General features: G+C 34.5%; 3 protein-coding genes and 1 non-coding gene across 5 annotated transcripts in view; 1 reads left to right on the top strand and 3 right to left on the bottom strand.

Moving 5' to 3' along the window:
- Positions 1 to 1,160, top strand: part of gpkow (G patch domain and KOW motifs) — a 33,160-nt gene extending 32,000 nt beyond the window's left edge. The window contains 1 exon segment of the mRNA NM_001007207.1: positions 545 to 1,160. Within this exon segment, the coding sequence (NP_001007208.1) occupies positions 545 to 673 (129 nt within the window). The 3' untranslated portion in view covers positions 674 to 1,160.
- A 2,422-nt stretch (positions 1,161 to 3,582) lies between these two features.
- On the bottom strand, positions 3,583 to 10,077 carry pqbp1 (polyglutamine binding protein 1). Its single transcript, NM_001002435.1, is given in 7 exon segments — positions 3,583 to 3,944; positions 4,291 to 4,375; positions 4,765 to 5,010; positions 7,946 to 8,046; positions 8,887 to 8,998; positions 9,753 to 9,819; positions 9,997 to 10,077. Coding segments are annotated over 6 exon segments (786 nt in total). The 5' UTR covers positions 9,997 to 10,077; the 3' UTR covers positions 3,583 to 3,769.
- A 1,110-nt stretch (positions 10,078 to 11,187) lies between these two features.
- On the bottom strand, positions 11,188 to 11,306 carry LOC137496395 (5S ribosomal RNA). The gene has a single exon (XR_015498672.1). It is a non-coding gene; the product is annotated as a 5S ribosomal RNA (ribosomal RNA).
- Positions 11,307 to 13,370: 2,064 nt separating this feature from the next.
- Positions 13,371 to 20,924, bottom strand: pold2 (polymerase (DNA directed), delta 2, regulatory subunit). 2 transcript variants are annotated; one of them, NM_213303.1, is given in 11 exon segments: positions 13,371 to 13,632; positions 14,063 to 14,164; positions 15,472 to 15,599; positions 15,677 to 15,834; positions 16,310 to 16,390; positions 17,750 to 17,948; positions 18,164 to 18,278; positions 19,550 to 19,673; positions 20,193 to 20,314; positions 20,416 to 20,631; positions 20,792 to 20,924. In NM_213303.1, coding segments are annotated over 10 exon segments (1,404 nt in total). In that variant the 5' UTR covers positions 20,630 to 20,631; positions 20,792 to 20,924; the 3' UTR covers positions 13,371 to 13,471.
- Positions 20,925 to 20,984: the final 60 nt, after the last annotated feature.

Genomic DNA, 20,984 nt, shown 5'->3' with positions numbered 1-20,984 from the left:
ATAATACTAAGTGAAATACAATACATTTGTTTTACTTATTTCTTTTATACATTTATTTTTTTACATTTTCTTTTTTTTTTTTTAAATGATTGAGAGATACTATAATATACTATAAGTGCTAAAAACAAACCCACATTTACTAAATTTGGCCAAAGTAGGGCAGCCTGACATTTACACACATTTACTCAATGAATGAGGCAATCCCATGACACACAACAACAATCTAAGACTGTAAATAAACAACATTTCATTCACTGCTAAAAATAGATCCACCTAATTAAAATGAAACATTTTTGAACCACGTTTTCATCTGTAGAGTATTGGATCATTAGCTTAGCATCTAGCGTGCCTTTTAAAAAGTAGCTGCCCATGTAGACGGCGAGAAAAATCTAGTTTATCTTTAATTATCTATTTTATTCAACACATATTCATAATGCATTTGTAATTACAATCACACAAGTCTATATTTGTTTTTTAATTTATATCTTCAATCAAATCTGTTCAGTTTCTGCTGTCGAACTCTAATATGTCTGTTGTCCTGCAGGTGGGCCGCATCCTGAAGCGGGACAGAGAGAAGTGTCGAGCGATGGTTCAGCTGGATCGATATGAGGAAAGGGTGTTCACTCTTGACTATGACACCATCTGTCATTATGTGGGCGGGACAGATCACTGAGCAGCCAATCAGATAATACAACACACATTTCATCAAGTAGCAATTGGCTGCTTTTCCCGTCATCACAAAAGACCAACATGTCATATTTTTAATACAACCTAGACTTAATTTATCTTGCCAGTTTGATGTTGTATTTTTTAAATGCCAGTTCAGACTCAGATGTGGAGTCATGATTGGTTCTTAAAGCAACATAAATGTCCTGTTAGCATAAGAGTGTGTTATGTTGCTAATAGAAACTTGCCATGTTTCTGTCTGTATAAATGAATGTTTAGGATCATCTTCATATCAGTGTCTATTGCAGATCTGGGAAGAAAATATCAAAGTTTGATCCCTTGTAATTGTGGAAAAGACTTTCACTGCCAGTTCATTGGAATCAAAACACTTGCTTTGGTAATTTTTTTTAGTCCAATAAAGACCTCAGTTTGTTGTTTACGTTTGCACGCCACCTACAAATCTCATCCTTTTATAATAAAATGTACAAATGCCATCAATGTGCCTTTGCTTCTTTATTTACCCCTTTAAATGTTACTGGATCATATTTGGATTTGTTGTTTTAAGGCCTCTATATATTGTCAAAATGATACAAGGTTATTAGGTTATGCTTTTTGTATATATTTTTCATTACTTTGAGCTTCTGTAATAGGTTTCTTTTAATTATTTTATTTCAGCATTCAATTGTCTTTGGCTTAAGTTTCTACTTTCAGCTCTTTGTACTGTGTTTTTGGCAACACAATCTTAAATGATTCATTTATTGTAATGGTAACATTAAACTACTTTCATATTTTATAACAGTTTAATGTAATATTTGGAAATAAACATTAGATTAACTGGAGAAACTTGAGTTTATCAGGTTTTTTTCATAAGCATGTGATATCGTGTGACTCCCACATTTAAAACTACACAGATTTCATTATTGAACTTAACGCTTATTAACTTAAGATCAAGTTAACGTGTCAAATATGATACAAAAGATCCAGACTTTTTATGAACCTGAAACGTTTTTTTAACGTTTTAATTTTAGCCGCCACGTGCTTAAAAGATGGAAAACACACAGGCTGCACTGCCCTCTGTCGACATTGGGTAGCATTACAATCTCAAAATTTGGTGTAAACAGCAACACAGTGCACATCCCTACTCTTCTGTCTTTGCCACACTGCTATTAATGTTGTATTTTCTGCTTTGTCTGTCGCTTCAAGGAAACAATTGTTTTTGTATTTTCATTCTTTTATATTCTTAATTTATACAATTAAATTAATTTGATGATATAAGCATTTATAATTATTGATTATTCATAGAATTATTATTTGATCATTTGATTAAGCTTTTTTTGGTTTTTATATTTTATTATTACATTTTTATCATTATACTTTTATTATTTCTTTTTATTAATTATTATTATAACTTTATTATTTCCCTTGTTATAATCATATAATTGTGTGGATTCAACGATAAGAGAATATCTCTATTTTAAAGTTTTCAATGGTACTTGGTAATGTTGTGAATCAGTAAGATTTCAGTTGGTACTGCCATGGTATTATTAATATTGTTATTGTTTTGAACTATACCCAATTCAGATAATTCTTTATCACCATTACTTCATCTTTTGCTTTTACTCTTCTGTATCATTTCAACCCATATATTGATTAAAAATAATGAGGAAACTCAGTTCAGGTCTGAGTACTGGTTAACAGTTTTGGCATGACTCCAGAATCCAGAGAAACTTCTTTCTCTCAAAGGATCTGGCATTATGGGCTGGTCTGGGCACTATGTATCTGATACAAAGTTTTAAACAAAATGTCAAATTACAAAAATTATTCAGTTCACTTCACTACAAAGTCACTGCCCATACAAAAAATACCATAATAATTTATATTAAATATTAGAGTGTACTATGCGCTGAAGCAGGTTTTCATTCAGGATTTCTCTGTACATTGCTGCATTCATCTTTCCCCTCAATCCTGACTAGTCTTCCTGTTTTCTCCAAATGTAATGCCTGGCATTGACTCTAAAGAGTTTAATTTTAGTCTCATCAGACCACAGATTTTTTTTTTTTCCTATGGTCTGAGATTCCTTTAGATGCCTTTCTGTAACCTTGCCCAGCCTTGTGCCTTGACACAATCCTGTCTCGGAGGTCTACAGGCAATTCTTTTGTCTTCATGCTTGATTTGTGCTTTGACATGCACTGTCAACCCTGGCACCTTATATAGACAGGTGTATGCCTTTTCAAATCAAGACTAATCAACTGAATTTACCACAGGTAAGCTTCTAAAACATCTCAAGAATGATCAGTGGAAACCGAATGCACTATGTGCTATGAATTCTTCTGTACATGTGATTTTTCAGGTTTTTATTTTTTTATAAAATTGCAACAACTTCAAAAAATCTTTTTTCACATTGTCTTGTATTGTGGGTATTGTGTGTAGAATTAAGAAAATTAATTAATTGAATCCATTTTGGAATATGGCTGTAACATAAACAAATGTGAAATAAAGCGCTATGAATACTTTCCTAATGCACTGTATTTAACTAAATGATACAACAATACCACTGCAGTTTACCGTAATACACTATCAAAGAGTTATAAAATTATAATATACACAGTGCAACACACTTTATGGTTCAAAAAGTACTATATTACTATAGTATTTGTTCAGATGAGTGTTGACAATCCACTGAAGGGGAGTCTCTAAAGCTCTAAAATGATCCAAGTAACATAATTTTTCATCATAAAACTGCCATTAGTGTACTGACAGATGTGTCAAGATTTATTTGGGATCACGTCAATTCAAAACAGTACACCTAACTTTTTAAAGAAAAAAGGTGATTACATGATTACAGTGTTCATTTCAAGTTTGTCAAACATCTACTACCTACTATAACACATTTAAAATGGGCACAAAAGAACTGAATGCATTTTTAAACAGAATGTTTATTTAGCAGGAAACAACATCACTATCTCAAGTAAAATGGCGAATGTTTATAAAAGGTACGACATACAACACGTGGCATATTTACAAATGAAACTACTGTATGTCCCAATATGTAAGCAAAGACATTTACTCAAACTCATAAAAGCTTTACAGACACTATTCCTGCTCAGTCATCATCGTCATCATCCTCTTCCTCTAGTCGCCTTGTGTTCTCTGCGTTTGCCCTCAGCACAGCTCCAGGACTGGGGTACGGCCTCTGCTGGAACAGGGGTCCCGCTGCTGTGGTGTCGGCTCCGGTCTTTGCCTCATTGCGTTTGGGGAGACCAGTGGACCATGAGCCCCTATGATAAACAAACACAAACACACATGGATCACGAACATATTCTTTAAACTCGAAACAACCTCCTTGCAGAAATCACGTAAATGCTTTGAGTGCACTAAATTTTAGTTATGAAATCCAGTCATAAAATGTAATGTAGTGTATAACGTGAAGTGATATGTCACATATGATCTGTCTTTTAACCAGTTTCAAAAATAATGTACTTATTAGGTAGCAATAAAAATCCCTACATAAAAAAACGTACTACTATTAATAACAAATATACTTTCAACAAAATGCACACAAAATAATACAGTCTCATTAAGAAAAGTCAATTAATATTTAATGTAAACCAGCAGGTTATTTACCTTGGAGCATCCGAATAGGCGCTGGGATCCATGGGATCCATTTCCTCCTGCTGCTGTTTCCGACTTCCTCCTCCTCCTGATCCTCCTACAAATAAGTCTGTGTTAATTTAAGCTTACCAAAACATCCCTTTTCTCTAACTTTTACATTTTTAATTTTTATTCTTTTATTACTGTAATACATCATGCTGCCAGCCTCAACTTTTGGTACTGAGCCGTTTATATGCTTAATTTGTAAAATGAATGCACATTATATATTGTTTCTGCACATCACATACGGTTTGTTGCACAATATGTTTTTATTTTTTAATCAATTCTGTACTGCTTTATACTTTTTTTTTCCTATTTGTACTGTTATTTTCTCTTTTACTTTTGCGTTAACTGTCAGAAAATTCTGATGAATAAATCTTATAAAAAAAAAAGCTTACCAAAACAAAATTGTAAGTAAAATGTTTAAGCTGACAGTATATAAAGTACCTCTCTTTGATTTGTTGTATGGTGCGCTGTCCTCTCTCCTCATCCGTCTGTCACGATCTCTGTCTCTGTCCCGCTCTCGATCTCTGTCTCGATCTCTATCTCTATCCCTGTCCCGTCCATCATCCCTGTCTCTGTCTCGATCCCGCTCCCTATCCCGATCTCGATCTCTGTCCCTCTCTCGGTCCCGATCCCGGTCTCTCTCCGCCTTCTCATAGTGACCGTCTCCTTTCTCATGTCCAGTCTCTCCTGAAACAAAACACAAATGTTGTAGACCAATTTGCAAACTTAAAGTACACCCTAAAATAATTCATTTCCTAAAACCATTTGAGGAAACCATTAAAGTTCAAAAACGAAACCTAATGAGTACTGAGTACTTATTCTATTGGAGTATACAAAACCATTAGATGGCAATAAAACCCAATAAATTAAGAAAACTAATTAAGTGTTGTGTAGTGTAGTCTAATGTACTGAGTTTGGTACCTACTGGTAAAGAAATTTTTAAGAGTACATTTCTAAACACCACTGACTGGCCATTGTGCTCACATGATCAACAGAAATGACTGCGATTGGCCGTAAATGTCATCAGTTTACCACTTATCACCAAGCGAATCTGTCTTTGAGCTGACATACAAGCAATCTGCTGATGAATCGACTGATCTATATGGCTTTGAAATGCTTTATGATGATCCTATACCTGTGTTTGTACTCTAAACAGTGGTGAAGAGTTTTGAACTGATAACCTTTATGGCTAGTCACAGTCATTTCTGTTGAGCATAATGGCCAATGATATGTTTAAGAACAAGCTCAACATCGCTCAAATGTTAGCAGGAAATAGAACCTTTTTAAAATTTCAGTGCCCATTGATACCAAATTTGATACTTATGACAATACTACTGTACAACCCACAACCTAATAGGTTAAGGCAACTTAAACCATTTGAGGAAACTGAAAGCATCAAAACATTTAGGTTCAAAACTAATCTTTATGAGCACTGTGAACTTACTCCATTTAGGTTGAAGTTAATAAAGACATTTAAGTGATTAAGTAAGTTCTGATTGAGCATTAATGATGAACAACTGCTGTTAACAAGCAGAATCACTGAAGAGAAACACAAAACTACAACTGACACAGACTTAAGCTGCGGTCCCACTAGACTTTTCTCCCCATAGATTTCCATTCATGCGCACGTGAATGCATCAGATTGGAGACGCAAGCTCGTGCAACAAGTTTCGCAGTTTGCTGCATTGGAAAGTTTAAGCTTGATGAACCCTGACCTGCAAAATTGCATCAAGTGATTGTGTGAGACTAATCAAAGATCAAAACATGACCTCTCTGTACAAAAATTTAAAATATGGATCAATCGCTCGCTTTTTTCAAATGGCTAATCATCTTGTTTAATCTCGCCCCTTTTCAGATGACCTGGCTCAGGCTTCTCTTTTAAAACTTGCAGGGTTTCTTGTCTTCTTTTTTATTTAAATAGAGGAGCTCTGAAATTAAAAACACACTGTATAACCTTCATTTACCTTTAAAAAACACATAAAACATTTATGTAGGATTATGTTATCTTCAAAGAACTTCCTGACCCCAGAGCTCTACATGCCGTATATCTAGATTAATAAAAGTTTAAAGCAACGTGTTTACTAATTTTGTACTTTTTGCCTTATTAAATAGTAAAATCGTTGGTGACGCAGTGGCGCAGTAGGTAGTGCTGTCGCCTCACAGCAAGAAGGTCGCTGGTTCAGGCCTCGGCTGGGTCAGTTGGCATTTCTGTGTAGAATTTGCATGTTCTCCCCATGTTTGCGTGGGTTTCCTCCGGGTTCTCCGGTTTCCCGCACGAGTCCAAAGAAATGCGGTACAGATGAATTGGGTAAGGTAAATTGTACATAGTGTATGAGTGTGTTTGGATGTTTCCCAGGGATGGGTTGCAGCTGGAAGGGCATCCACTGCGTAAAACTTAAGCTGGATAAGTTGGCGGTTCATTCCGCTGTGGCGACCACAGATTAATAAAAGGACTAAGCCGACAAGAAAATGAATGAATGAAACAGTAAAATCACTGTCCATTCAGATAATCCTCTTTTCCTTTTCTTCCATGTGTTTAAATTATTGAGCACATTTCCATTGCAGAAATGAAAGGCTCAGCAATCTTCCTTTCTGTCTGTTCCTGCATTCTCTCATTGTGCGCTGGAGTCAACATGACAATGTTCATTTTAATGCATCAATTTGTTTTTTAAAAGCAAATTACCTAAACTAAAAAGTAACTTGCACTACATTTTTAAAAAAAGTAACTCAAATATTATTACTTAAATTTCGTAGTTAAGTAATAATATTACAAAACTTGCGTTACTTGTTATGCGTTACCCCCAACATTGCTTGTCACATCCTTCGCAATTCTTTCATTGAATATTAAAATATTACAATTTTTTACTGCACTGAAGATGAATTAGCACATTAATATGCCATTTATTGGTCTTGAAGGTTTTTATGTTTACATAATTATGGATACAAAACGTCATGACCAAATAAAACTTTATAAAAGTTCACAATGCTGATGCAGATGAAATAAAACAAGTATAAAATTAAACTTTTTTTTTAAACTGATTTGAACGGTAAAGTCTAGAAGGGATGCACCTGCATATATTCACATAAATATAGCATCATCTTTGTGACACTACAACAATAATTTATACTCTTACATTACCGCGAAGGGTAGGTTTAGGGTTGGGGTAGACTTTAATAAAATACAATTTAATGAGTAATTAAACAAATCACATAAATAATTCTCATTACAATGACAGTTTTTACATTATGGTGAGAGTTAGGTTTAGGGTTGGGTAGACAATAACAACATACAATTAATGGGTCATTTAATAATATAAATAATTCTTGTTAACCTCCAGCTGCAGATGTATCCCTTCTAGCAGCAACCCATTTAAACCCCATTACCTAAGTCTCCCCCACTTAAATGTTGGTCTTGTGCATCCACCATGTTTATAGTTTTTAACGCTTTTTATCATTGCTCGCAGTTCTACAGAAAATAATAGCCCTTCTAGACAACTTTGTAATTGCCTACTCATTTAAACACACTACAATTTTGAACATACTCATTTTTTGTTTGAGGTATGCAAATTGAGATGTAGTGAGAGTATCTATGTTACATACTGTTCCATGCCTTGTGTCTTACCTTTCGGTTTCTTGGCAGCTTTGGTGATGACAGCTGCAGGGTCATTAGGGGACAACCAGGACACCAAATCTGTCTCTACATTCCAGTAGTAAGGAAGCCCACTGAGGACAAAAATTACATATAAGGCTTATTTCATGTAAAGAATTATTTATATGTAATGAGCTTCAATCTGAAATTTGGGGCATTTATCATGATATGACTATGTTTTTTGTAGGATTTTGGTGTTTCATTAACATGGATATGGTAGTTATTCAAAGTCATTTCATTTTAGTGCCTGTATCAAATTACATTTACAAGTTGTGTGTATATATATATATATATATATATATATATATATATATATATATATATATATATATATATATATATATATATATATATATATATAGCATACTATGAAAGCTAATACATTTGTCTACTTTAAAATAACATTTAAAAAGCATGTCAAAATAAGGGTGAAATATTTTTAGAATGTCATTCAGGGTAATAAACCCATTCATCACAGCTTTGTAATTGATATGTACTTATGATTTACATTATATTTTATACATTTATTCCATGCAACGACAATTAATTTTGTGGTAATCATAAAATCCTTCAAACGATTTTCTTTCATTCAGTTATATTTTCAAATTTCAGAATCAGGAAGTTTTATTGATTAAGACAAATATTAACAAATATTCTGTGCATTCAGACCTTCTTAGCTTTGTCACATCTATAATGCTGTATTTTTTACCAAAAAATATTTTACCACTGATATTTTTATAGTCATCTAAGAGCCCATTACTACAGCAATATTTATAGATTAGACCTAAATATATGCACTGCTTTTTATCTTATTAAAGCTTTGCAATGTAGCATTAGGAAAATTTATATTATTCAGCAAAACTCAGCTCATAAAACTGGAAAATAAAATAAAGGTTAAAACATGAAATGCTTACCAGGCTGAATCAAAAACTTTGTACCAATTCGATGGTAAACTTTCAATCCGTGTAGCTTCATAATCCACGTTGTTATCATCATAGTCTTCAGCGATAATCTCCTCCTCTGCTTCTGAAGATGAAAAATTATGAAATGCAGTATATTAGAGAGTGGACTCACCAAATTACACTTTATTAATTGCCTATTGACTAAAAGTGATAGTTCACCAAAAATATTCTGTCATCATTTACTTGTTTCAAACCATGATGAGTTCTTTTCCTATGTTAAACACAAAAGAACATATTTCAAAAAATTATGCAAACCTTTAACCACTGACTTCCAATTGGGTTATAGTAGGTTTTAAATTTGCGCATTGAGACTTTCTCCATAATAACGTAATTTTAGAAATATACTCTTTGTAAATTTTAAATGGTGAAATCATACTAGCAGCCAATGAATATCAAGAGTAAAACATTGTTACAAATAGTGCTATACTTGCATGCAATTTCAGACCGAATACACAAAATAGTGTGGTAAACAATATAGAGAATGTGTCACAAGTTGTCACTGAAAGAATGTGCGAATATAAAATCAACATTATCTCAATTGACTTGACAAATACTATGAAAGTCATTGGTTTTCAGTATCTGTCATAACTATATTTTAAGAAAAATGAAAACCAGTAACCACTGACTTCCAAAGTATTTGTTTTTCCTACTATTGAAGTCAATGGTTACTAGTTTCAGCATTCGTCGAAATATATCCTTTTGAGTTCAACAGAAGAAAGAAACTCATAAATGTTTGAAACAAGTAAAGGGTGAGTAAATGATGACAGAATTATCCTTTTTGGGTAAAGTGTCTCTTTAAATAAGCATAGTTATGTTACCGTGGTCGGACTGTTTCACGATCCCTCTTTTAGCGAGTCGTGCAAGTAAAGCAGGAGGCAAAGGCATCTAAAAAAGAAAAGCAAAACATCTTAGTGATCAGTGTTGACGAGCCACGAAACTCGAACTAGCCACAATGAAAATGAAAAACTGCTCACAGGGTGCATGTTTTATATGCATGTAATATACATATTATTCTGTGTGCAGTTGTATTATGAACTAAATGACGAATGTAGCATTATTTACCTTTCCGATGTCCAAATATTTAGTTATTTGACCACAGTTTCATTGAAAAGAGGCAAAGCAGCGAACTGGGCGCGTAATGATGACGTTGCCGTGACGTCTCCTAGGATTACTACGAACAAAACGCTTCGAAATGATTCTCCTTTCTATCACTTTTGATGTCAAAACCTATTATTATTGCCATACATTGTATATTTTTTGTGAAATAAAACAGACAAAATACAGGACTTACAAATATTCAATATTTAATCTACATCTAATTTATGCATGTAACCAAGAAGGCATATTAGAAGACCATACACGTGAGGTAAAACAACTGTAATATTACCTTAAAATATCTGGCAATACTTATTTTACAAGAGTAGAGAGAGAAAGATACTGATTACTATTGTTTTTTATTACTGTTAAATGTACAGTTTATTCTGATCTATTATTTTTGTGTTGATTTTTATGAATAATATATGTTGAAAATAACATGATCTATTGAATGTTAATGCGATATATTGAATAATGTTATGATATATTGAATAACATATGGTTTTATTTAATTACTATATATAAATATCATATTTTTACTACTACTATTCACTGTGTTTATATGTATGTTACTTTATATTTAAACTTTAGAACTGCTTTGGCAATGCATTTGTAACATTTGTCATGCCAATAAAGTAATTATTGAATTGAATTGAGAGAGAGAGAGAAGTAAATAATAATATATGATACATTCAATAATATATATTATTTATATTTTTGTTATGTGTGTGTGTGTGTGTGTGTGTATATATATATATATATATATATATATATATATATATATATATATATATATATATATATATATATATATATATATATATATATATATATATACATACACACTAATAGTATTTACCAGTGTCCTTATTATATATGTATGTTTTTCTTATCTGTAATGTAAACTTTATAAATGCTTTGGCAAAACATTTGTAACATTTGTCATGCCAATAAAGCAACTATTGAATTGAAAAGCTTCTCAGTCGCCCTCTGGAGGAGAAAGACAGAATGACGCAGCTGAGCTGTCCCTTTGCCGCTGTGAAAGGAGTAAGCTACCACGGAGAAAACTAAATGTAGTTAACAAAGCAGTCAAATTGTATTACATATACTAGCACTAAAACGGAGACATTGGGAAGTGTATTAGCTGACAAAAGCAAAAGCTTACAGCACCTGGTATTCCCAGGCGGTCTCCCATCCAAGTACTAACCAAGCCCGACCCTGCTTAGCTTCCGAGATCAGACGAGATCGGGCGTGTTCAGGGTAGTATGGCCGTAAGCGAATACTGCTGACAAGAGCAGCCTATTTAAAGGATGACTTTTTTGCGAACAAGCTCAACTCTATTCCTACATTGAGTGAAAGGCCTACATTAACATTTCTTCATTTTTGTTGCTCTTTGTAAAATATTTATTTATTTATTTTGCATTTTAACAGGGCAATTGTAATTTATAAACATTTTAGTATTCCGTTGAATTCGAGTTATTCTTATATGAACAGACTCTCTGTGAAACCCTGCATGATAATTTGTCCAAGTTATTGTTGTAACGGCAATTCTTCATTCCTATATTTATGCATGTAAGGCCTATTTTGTTTGTACATTTTTCTGAACTCAAAAAGGAATAAAGTAAAGAAAACGTTACGGAACTTGTATTTAAAATTCTTATTTTTTAGTTAAAACAGTCTACAGTTGTGAGTCCTTTAACATATTTTTATTTCATATTGTTGGTTATTTTAATGTGCGTTTAACGTATTACTTTTAACTACACTTTGACTATTATAATAATATGCATCTTCAAGTATTATTATTTTAAACTACGTTGCGTTTACTGAAATGTAATAAAACTAAACATTCCTTAATAATCATTCAAGGTCACATGTCTTTTATTAATGTAAATACATGAAAAGAAACAGTATACACTAGACTGTCATTATTATATTGCATATATTGTATGATTTGATATATTAAAATGAAATCATTGTCATCGCATAAACATTAGTAGGCTTTATAATTGTATCATATAATTATATTTTATACTATTCAAAATATTATAAGCTGTCAATATAATTATCTTACTTAAACAAAACCAGCATAAATATATTTCTAAATATATGCAAAATGTTGTACGATTCCTTTAACGTTCCCTAAAACATGAATGTGAGTATAATATTGTGTTGAGAATTAAAAAACAGCAATGTGAGTTTCAGTAAAAAGCAAACAATATTCTAGTTAGGATGTACATTGATCCACAAATAAGCATAATAATACTTAATGCAGCTTTAAAGTTCATATAATCATGTCACACTGTATATTCCTTATTAAGGGATTGTCATTACAGCAGAAAGAAAAAACTTTATCTTTGACTTTTTTCAAGTTTGCTCCCTTAGATAATATATATTTTATGATAAACAATAGATCAAGATGGACAAAAATGTATGCGTTTCTTCACCGATTGTGCTTGTTAACAGGAGTTATCAATCACTTCCCCATAGCAACTGGTGTTCTTGAATGTGTTTCTAGTTTTAAAAATAAAATAAAAAAACATGAGCCTATCTGATGCAGACTACTTTATTACCTATTGGGAAAAAACACCTAATATAATTGAAGTCAGAATTATTAGCCCCCCTTGAACTTTTAGCCCCCTCTGTTTATTTCCCCCCAATTGTTGTTTAACGGAAAGAACATTGTTTCAGCACATTTCTAAACATAATAGTTTTAATAACTTATTTCTAATAACTGATTTATTTTATCTTTGCCATGATGACAGTAAATAATATTTGACTACATATTTTTCAAGACACTTTTACACAGCTTAAAGTGACATTTAAAGGCTTAACTAGGTTAATTAGGTTAACTAGACAGGTTAGGGTTATTGGGCAAGTTATTGTATAACGATGGTTTGTTCTGTAGACTATCGGGAAAAAAATGGCTTAAAGGGCTAATAATTTTCTCTCTAAAATTGTGTTTAAAAAATTGTAAAACTGCTTTTATTCTAGCCGAAATTAAACAAATAAGACTCCCCAGAAGAAAAAATATTATCAGACATACTGTGAAAAACTCCTTGCTCTGTTAAACATCATTTGAGAAAAATAAAAATAAATTAAAATTCAAAGGGGGGCTAATAATTCTGACTTCAGCTTTTTATCATTCAGTTTTTAAATTAATTTTCAGGTGGTTCCAAACATTTTTTAATTTCTTTCTTCTTCTGAACTTCTGTTTACCAGAACCAAACTGATGATGTGAAAAGTGTTGAAGGTTAAAAAAAGTTATTTTAGTTTTGACTGTATTTTCCCACATTAAAACAAGGTAAGAAGTAAAATGGGAACTTCACTAAAAAAGAAAGGTGTTTTTCATACAAAAGGAGCTTTATTAACGAAAACAGCACAAGAGCAAGTCTATGTTGGAGGAAATACAGTACTATACAGACAAGTGTCATTAATTGAGTGTTTAATGGCTGATGTTCATCTCACTGTCCTCATCATCCTCGGTGGAAAAAGAGGAAAAGGAGATCGGCTCACACTCCAGAGTGCGCAGGTTCACAAGACAAGCTGTCTGTGTGCTGCTGAATTCTGGGATTGCTACCAGGAGAACGTCTTGTCCTTCAGGACCTAAGAAGAAAAGTTGACATACAAAAAGCTATCAGGAATGCTGGCCCATGCTGTTACATGGTGCTGTTTTTAATGTTATGCTGCGGTCACACTAGAGTTTGTCAATGCGAAATTCTGTCGTACAGCACTGCGAAAAGTGGCGGGATCAAAAAGAATGATTAGACATTAAAAAAAAAGCTAGCGAATGGTCCTTATTTTAAATTTCTGTCCAGAGAGGTCATGTTTTGATCTTCGACTAGTCTCACGCAATCGGATGAAGTGATTTCGCAGGTCACAGCTCACCAAGCTAGAACTTTCCAATGTAGCGAACTGTGAAACTTGACACACAAGCTTATATTTACGGTCTGCTGCATTCGCATGCATACAAATGGAAGTCTAGAGGGAGAAAAGTGCAGCGTGACCACAACTTTATTAAACAGTATTTACTCACCAGTGACTCGTTTACTTTGGTATAATGGTGCATTTCCGCTGAAGTACACATGAGGGCACTCTTCCAGAATAAAGGGATCTTTCTGATAGAATGGGTAACAACCTGTACAGTCAAAAGAGCAGGACAGAGTAACCAGGCATATTCATGGTGGAGTATACAAAACAGGGAAAAAGTACATTTAGTCAATTTATTTTTACTAAAAGTAGTGAAAGTAAAAGTAGTTTCACTTAAACTAGTGGAAGTAAAAATTGCATTTACAGGAACGCAAAACATGATTATATAATTGATCTCAATGTCATATTTTCACCATCACCATGTTCTCTATAAGGCTCCATATCAGAAATGTAGAGGAAAAAAAGGTTAGCATGAATCTGGGTATTTTTGGGTCATTTTAGATCTTTTTAATGATCATTTATTTTATTGCAAAACTACAATCAAACTTAAGTGTAAATCAAAATCAGAGAAGAACCTACAATTTCCTAAATTTCACAGTTAAAGCTTAGGACTACTTGAAGTTACGAAAACAGGATTAAAGTTTAAGCATATTTCTTGAGTAACACACTACCTGACAAAAGTCTTGTCGACCTATCCAAGTTTTACAAACAACAAATAATAACTTGAATATAATAACTTGATTTCTAGTTGATCATTTGGTATCAAAAGTTGCATAAATGAAAGGCAAAAGCCTCTAGATTATGCTTATTTTACTAAAACAAAATATATTTATACTCAAATAACTTGATAATAAAGTCTGGAATGGCAAAGAAAGTGTTTATGCAGGACTCCCAGAGTTCATCAAGATTCTTTGGATTCATCTTCATAGCCTCTTCTATCTTACCCCAGACATGCCCAATAATGTTCATTTCTGGTGACTGGGCTGGCTAATCCTGGAACACCTTGACCTTCTTTGCTTTCAGGATCTTTGATGTGGAGGCGGAAGTATGAGAAGGAGCACTATCCTGCTGAAGAGTTTGCCCTCTCCTGTGGTTTGTAATGTAATGGGCAGCACAAATGTCTTCATACCTCAGGCTGCTGATGTTGCCATCTACTCTGCAGATCTATCGCACACCCCATACTGAAAGTAACCCCAAACCATGATTTTTCCTTCACCAAACTTGACTGATTTATGTGAGAACCTTGGGTACATGCGGGTTCCAATAGGTCTTCCGGAGTATTTGTGATGACTGATGATTGGGATGCAGTTTAACAGATGATTCATCAGAAAAAAAACACCTTCTGCCACTTTTCCAAATGATCAACTAGATCAAGTTCTTATTTGTTGCTCTTACAACTAAGATCGATGACAAGACTTTTGTCAGGTAGTGTATATACAAGTCAAGTGTTCTCTAATTGTGACCTTCACTGACTGTACAGTCTATAATTAATTAGAGAGAGGAGATGTTCCAGACCTAGTGTATCAGGAGCAGTTGGAGCCAGATGGCGCAGTCTCAGAGTGCTTTCTAATATTTCCAGATGATCGTCCACACTGCTGTACTTCACCATATCACTCACATTCTGTCCTGCAGTGCCCAAAAACCTGAAAACACAAAGCATTCACTATTAGGTGTTGTGAATCTAACTCATAGGAGGATAAACATGAGGTGAGAAACTCACCGAACACCATCTACAATGGCTTGGTAGGGGTTGCTGACCAGCTGTAAGGTGGGGAAAGGAATGGAGAGTGGAAACATACAGCGGTGCAGGGGCTGCTGGGGGAGGGTGTAGTTCGTTGGGTCATACTGTCCAGGCATGACATCTACAGACACAGAGGCCTGTAGAGAATAAACCAGAGAGATCAGACAGACTTGGAGAGATAATGTAAAACCTATTTCATTGTGCTTTTTATTAATAACTGGTATATTATACGCTTAATGTCCTTAATATATGAAATTTATTAAGACTGATGGCCTGAAACAGTAGTCTTATTAGTTTCACTGTGTATATTACAGGGTCTATTATTTATGTACAGTTTGTGTCACATACCGCAATTTATTTTTGTAATAACTTTCTAAAAACATTACCATTACTTTAGAATTATTTATATAAACTTGGTATAAAACCTCAAACAGATTACCTAAAAACAAAACAAAAGGGAAACTAAATGTAGTAGCAAATACTGCAACTGTTGGATTTGTTAGATCAGAATCAGGTGTGTTTGGTTTAGGAGACATGACACGTGTGCAAAGCTGGTGGTCCTCAAGAAACGTGGTTGAGAAACACTGATTTAAACAATGCAGTAAAACTCACCACAAGCTGCATAAGAAGCTCATCCAGCAGTCTGATGGCCTCCACACTCCCAGCCTGGGTCTTCTTAGTCAAGTACTTTGCCTTAAAATAGAACAAAGGTTAAACAAGGTTATTTTAGATATTAGTATCAGTAATGTTTGATTTAATTTTATCTATTTGCTGGTTGTGTGCAAAAACATTAACAAAATTCACATTTACATGAACATCCAAAGCTTGCAGTTTGTCAATTTCACCTTAATGGATCAATGATTTTTTTGACATCATCTCATACTTTATTTTCTAATAAAATCTTCTGACCAATCAAATACTTTCTAGTATATGACATGTCCCGCCCTTTCAAGGCGCTTCTCAATTGCCTTTCATTTGATGCGCTTGATCTCAACCCTTCACTGGCAGAGCTCTGATAAAGCATGTCCTTCCCTGTCTTCATGTTTAGTTGGCATTTTTTCAAATTTGAAATACAAATGCACATTACAAAGCACTTCATTTGACTTTTAAAGGAGTAGTATGAGTCCTATAAGTTAAGTTTGACACCCAGTGGTTAAACCAGGCATTGTATTCCTGGACCAAAACAAAAGCAAGCGCAGGTTGCCAGGTTGAGGATTAACAGGAGTGAGTATGATTATCGAGCCTAAAGTCTGGTTCGGCACCTCAGGTACACCTCATGTGCTTTATTCAGTGTAAAATATTTACAATGTAAGTTTGTGACTCAAAACCAACACAAAGTGACTCAAAACCAACACATAGCGATTCAGCATCTACATTTATAATGGTAAAGAGGTTTAATATATATTAATTAGATCATAACCTGATTCTGCTTCTAATATTGGAAGCTGCTACTGTCCACTGGATGTCGCATTTCGGTCACAGACGCATGCTTTGAGAGTCTTTCTGAATGAATAAATGAATGAATGAAATATGCAGTTTTCCAACAAGGCAACCCATGGTGCTGAAACTGGCAGTGGGTAGGTTAAAAGAACCGAAAAAAATAAAAAATAAAATAAAAAACACCAAACACATTTTCAAGGAAGAAAATCTGACTTCAGCATAGTTTTCCAGATAAACAAGAATGTTCACTTGGCATTTTTCATAAATATCTGCAAACATATTATTGTATTTTTATGCTTCAGAAGAGTACAGCACCTTTAACTCCTAATTTATTCACTTACCCCTAGTTTTATTTTAAGTCCCAGACTAAAAATAAATGAGGCCTGGGCTGTTTCAACTGAAAAAAAAAATTGCACTAACTAATCTTAAAATATATCAGTGTCTTTATTTTGTCTAAAGATGGACATATTTTTGTTCTAAGGCACATTTATGTATAAAACATAACTTTCTTAATGGAGCTATGGCCTAAAGCCCTGTCTGAGCAAATAAAATCCAAAATATCACAGAATTTGACCAAAAATGTTTGACGTGCTGACTGGAAAGTTTGTATACCTTGTTAGTGGAGTCTTTGTCCTGAGTGCTTCGACTCAGCAGGTTTCCAGCTAGTATGACTCTAGAGATGGACGCAGCACCGCTCTGCTCCCCCTCATCACCAAGCTGACCAGTTACCATGTCAACCAGAAGCTGCAATCCCATCATGCTGTCTGCTCTGCTGCCATTCAATCCCAGACCGGAGGCGAGAAGCACAAACCTGCAGCAACATCAACATGATCTTAATACCAGGTGTGAACATTAGTTACATTTAACATTATTCATAGCACTGTTGTTAATTGTACACTTAACATTACAGTAATGTGCAAGAAATATTGCTCCATCTCCCCACATTTAAGTGACTTTATCGTCAAAGTATGTACAAAATCATCGGTTTTGTGCAGAGATACACCTGAGGTCAGGGATGTACTGTACCTGTCTGAGCTGAGAGGCTGTCTGGGTGTCTGGGGAGGAACGTCAGCCATGCAGAAGTCTTCAACAGTGAATTTCCCGTCATTCTGCTCTGCACCTTTAATGGCAATGACACTACCTGAAAGCAGATTTCAAAATCACAAGTCTGATTTGCTCTACATTGAAATAAAAATTTTGAGAATCTTCCTTAAAAGGTTTGTTTATTAATCACTCACCCTCATGTCATTCCAAAGACCTTTGTTCATCTTTGGAACATAAATTAATATAGATTAGGTCAAAACTGAGAGCTCTCTCATCTTCCACACACAGTTCCAGACTCATTTAAATATCCTAAAACATTTTTAAAACAGACCACAAGACTTCAATGTTTTACTCAGAATTTGATTAAGCTACTAAAACACTTTTGTGAGCTCATAAAACAAAAAGTAATGATTTAAAATCCGTTTCTTCTCCTCAGTGTCAGTATAGGATGCACATTCACTAGATTGTGGTCCTCTTTATGCATGTCATGCCTCTGGAATATCATAATGCTTATGCTGTCTTTAAAAACAAAACAAAAAAAAACAAAGTCATGTGCAGTGTGGTCATTTGGGGTTTAAATGAGTAGCCGACACAATGCTTGTGAATGTGAGCAATATACTGACACTGAAGAGAAGAAACTCTGAAGAAAACTTATTTTTGTTTTAAGTTCACATAAAAGTATTCCTGTAGCTTCACAATATTCCAATTCAACCACTGAAGGCATTAGTGATGGGTCATTCTTAAATGATTAGTTTATTATGAACAAATCTTTTGTGCGACATGAAAATGATGAAGCCCATCAGGGAGTGATTCATTCTTTCATGTGTATGCACAATGTGCCGGTGGAGTAGAAGATTAGTTCCTTTTGAGTCTACTATCGGGTTTGAGTCTTACATTCATCACGTGAAAGATGGAAGCCAATAATATGCAGGCCAGAAACAGATTTAAATGATTTTTTTTCTGAACTTTGAATGAGTCAGAAAACTTGATGTCTATGAAGGATGAGGGAGCTCTCAGATTTCATATAATCCAGGGGTGAGCAAACTCCTGGAGGGCTGGTGTCCTGCCAAGTTTAGTTCTAACCTCAATTGAACACAACAGAATTAGCTAATCAAGCACTTTTCCATTTATACTAGAAACTTCCAGGCACGTGTGTTAAAGAAAGTTGGAGCTAAACTATGCAGAACACCGGCCCTCCAGAACTGAGGTCGGGCACTCCCTGATCTAAAAGATCTTAATTAGTGTTTCAAAGACTAAAAATGTCTCTGTCAAAATTTTTTCAGAGGTTTGGAACAACATAAGAGTGAGTAATTAATAGCAAAATGTTATTTTTGGGTGAACTAATCTTTTAGGTTTCTTGAATCCCACCTGTAACAAACTTGGGTGCATCGATGTTGCCCTCCAGTTTGATCCTCTGCAGTTCATCCTCCAAAATAAGCTCATCTGACTGGCTGATGTATTTAGCACGAGGTGGCTGCGGCAATAGATTGTGCTAAAGATAAAAGAAAAAGAAACATTAAAGAGATCATTTTCTCACAAATGGAGATTAGGTCAACTTACCAATTCAAATTGATTTTTCCTGCTAAACACAAAATAAGGACAATTTGAAGAATGTTAGTAGTGTTTTTAAGGAGTCACTAACAGTCTTCAAAACATCATTCTTTTTGTGTGTGTCTGTAAAAATAACCTTACAGCACAGGTGTCAAACTCAGTTCCAAAAGGGCCGCAGCTCTGCACAGTTTAGTTCCAACCCTAATTAAACACACCTGATCAAACTAATTGAGTCCTTGAGGCTTGTTTGAAACCTACAGGTAAGTGTGTTGGTGCAGGATTGGAACTAAACTGTGCAGGGCTTCGGCCCTCCAGGAATTAAGTTTGACACCCCTGCCTTATAGCATTGGAACTACTAGAGGGTGTGTAAAAGATTATCATATTTAAATTTTAGCTGAAATATTCATTAAAATACGGGGAAATTAACAAATAAAAGACCAATAATCTGCCTATGTTTTACCTCCTCGCTGATCTCCCTCAGGATAGAAGGCTGCAGCTCCATGTGTTTGAATATGGTGCCAACTATAACACACTCTTCACCCATCTGCAGGTCACACAGCTTCCTGATGGGCACCTCAGTGCCTGTCACACACATTCACTTATGTTTAATAGTGATTAAAGTAAATACAACAGAAACACGAACATGTCAGTAACTTTACATAAGTTTCTAGAATGTTTCTGACCCCACTTGTGCGTGGCTCTTTCGGTGAGGATCTGTCTCATCTGCATGAGTCTGGTGGCGTAGATGTGCGCGTACTGGCGGCTGAAGCTGCGCTCACCGATGCGGAATCGCTCCGAGCAGCCGCTGTATGCGGGCTCAGCGCGCTCAAACACGGGCTCCTCTGAACCCGGAGCGGCTAATAACGTCTCCTTCGGCTCAAGCACGTCTGAGAACATGACTGAAGACAAGTGTTAGACATTAAACTAGTAACGTTATTTAAACAGTTACACGTAACTTAAATGAATTATGAATACAATAGAATATATTGAGAAGCAGCTATCAAGCAAGCATGCTTCTGTATGCTAACTTAACAGCATACTATAGCGTCACTTTCTTACCTTATGTTTTATTTGTCTTATTGTTTTTCCTATGGTATATGGTAAATGTAGTCGATGATCAGGCAGACAAAATAAACATCAGATCGACCCTGTTCGCTGTTGATTTTTTGGTATCTCCCGCTAAATATTTCACCTATGACCTTATGAAAATGTGACGCTACTTCCTGTAAACATACTCTTTCAGAATAAAAGC

The sequence above is a fragment of the Danio rerio genome, chromosome 8 (genome assembly GCF_052040795.2).
Source record: "Danio rerio strain M-AB ecotype USA chromosome 8, GRCz13ab, whole genome shotgun sequence".
NCBI lineage: Eukaryota > Metazoa > Chordata > Actinopteri > Cypriniformes > Danionidae > Danio > Danio rerio.
Note: the sequence above shows the minus strand (reverse complement) of the source record. Positions and strands in the feature narration are given on the sequence as shown.

Coding starts and splice junctions, on each gene's coding strand:
- pold2 (XM_087263990.1), bottom strand. CDS start 18,213: ATGGCTGACGTTCCTCCCCAGACACCCAGACAGCCTCTCAGCTCAGAC. Junction 16,391..17,749: donor ACAAAGACTCCACTAACAAG/GTATACAAACTT, acceptor TTCTATTTTAAG/GCAAAGTACTTGACTAAGAA. Junction 13,633..14,062: donor CCAAAGTAAACGAGTCACTG/GTGAGTAAATAC, acceptor TTTTCTTCTTAG/GTCCTGAAGGACAAGACGTT.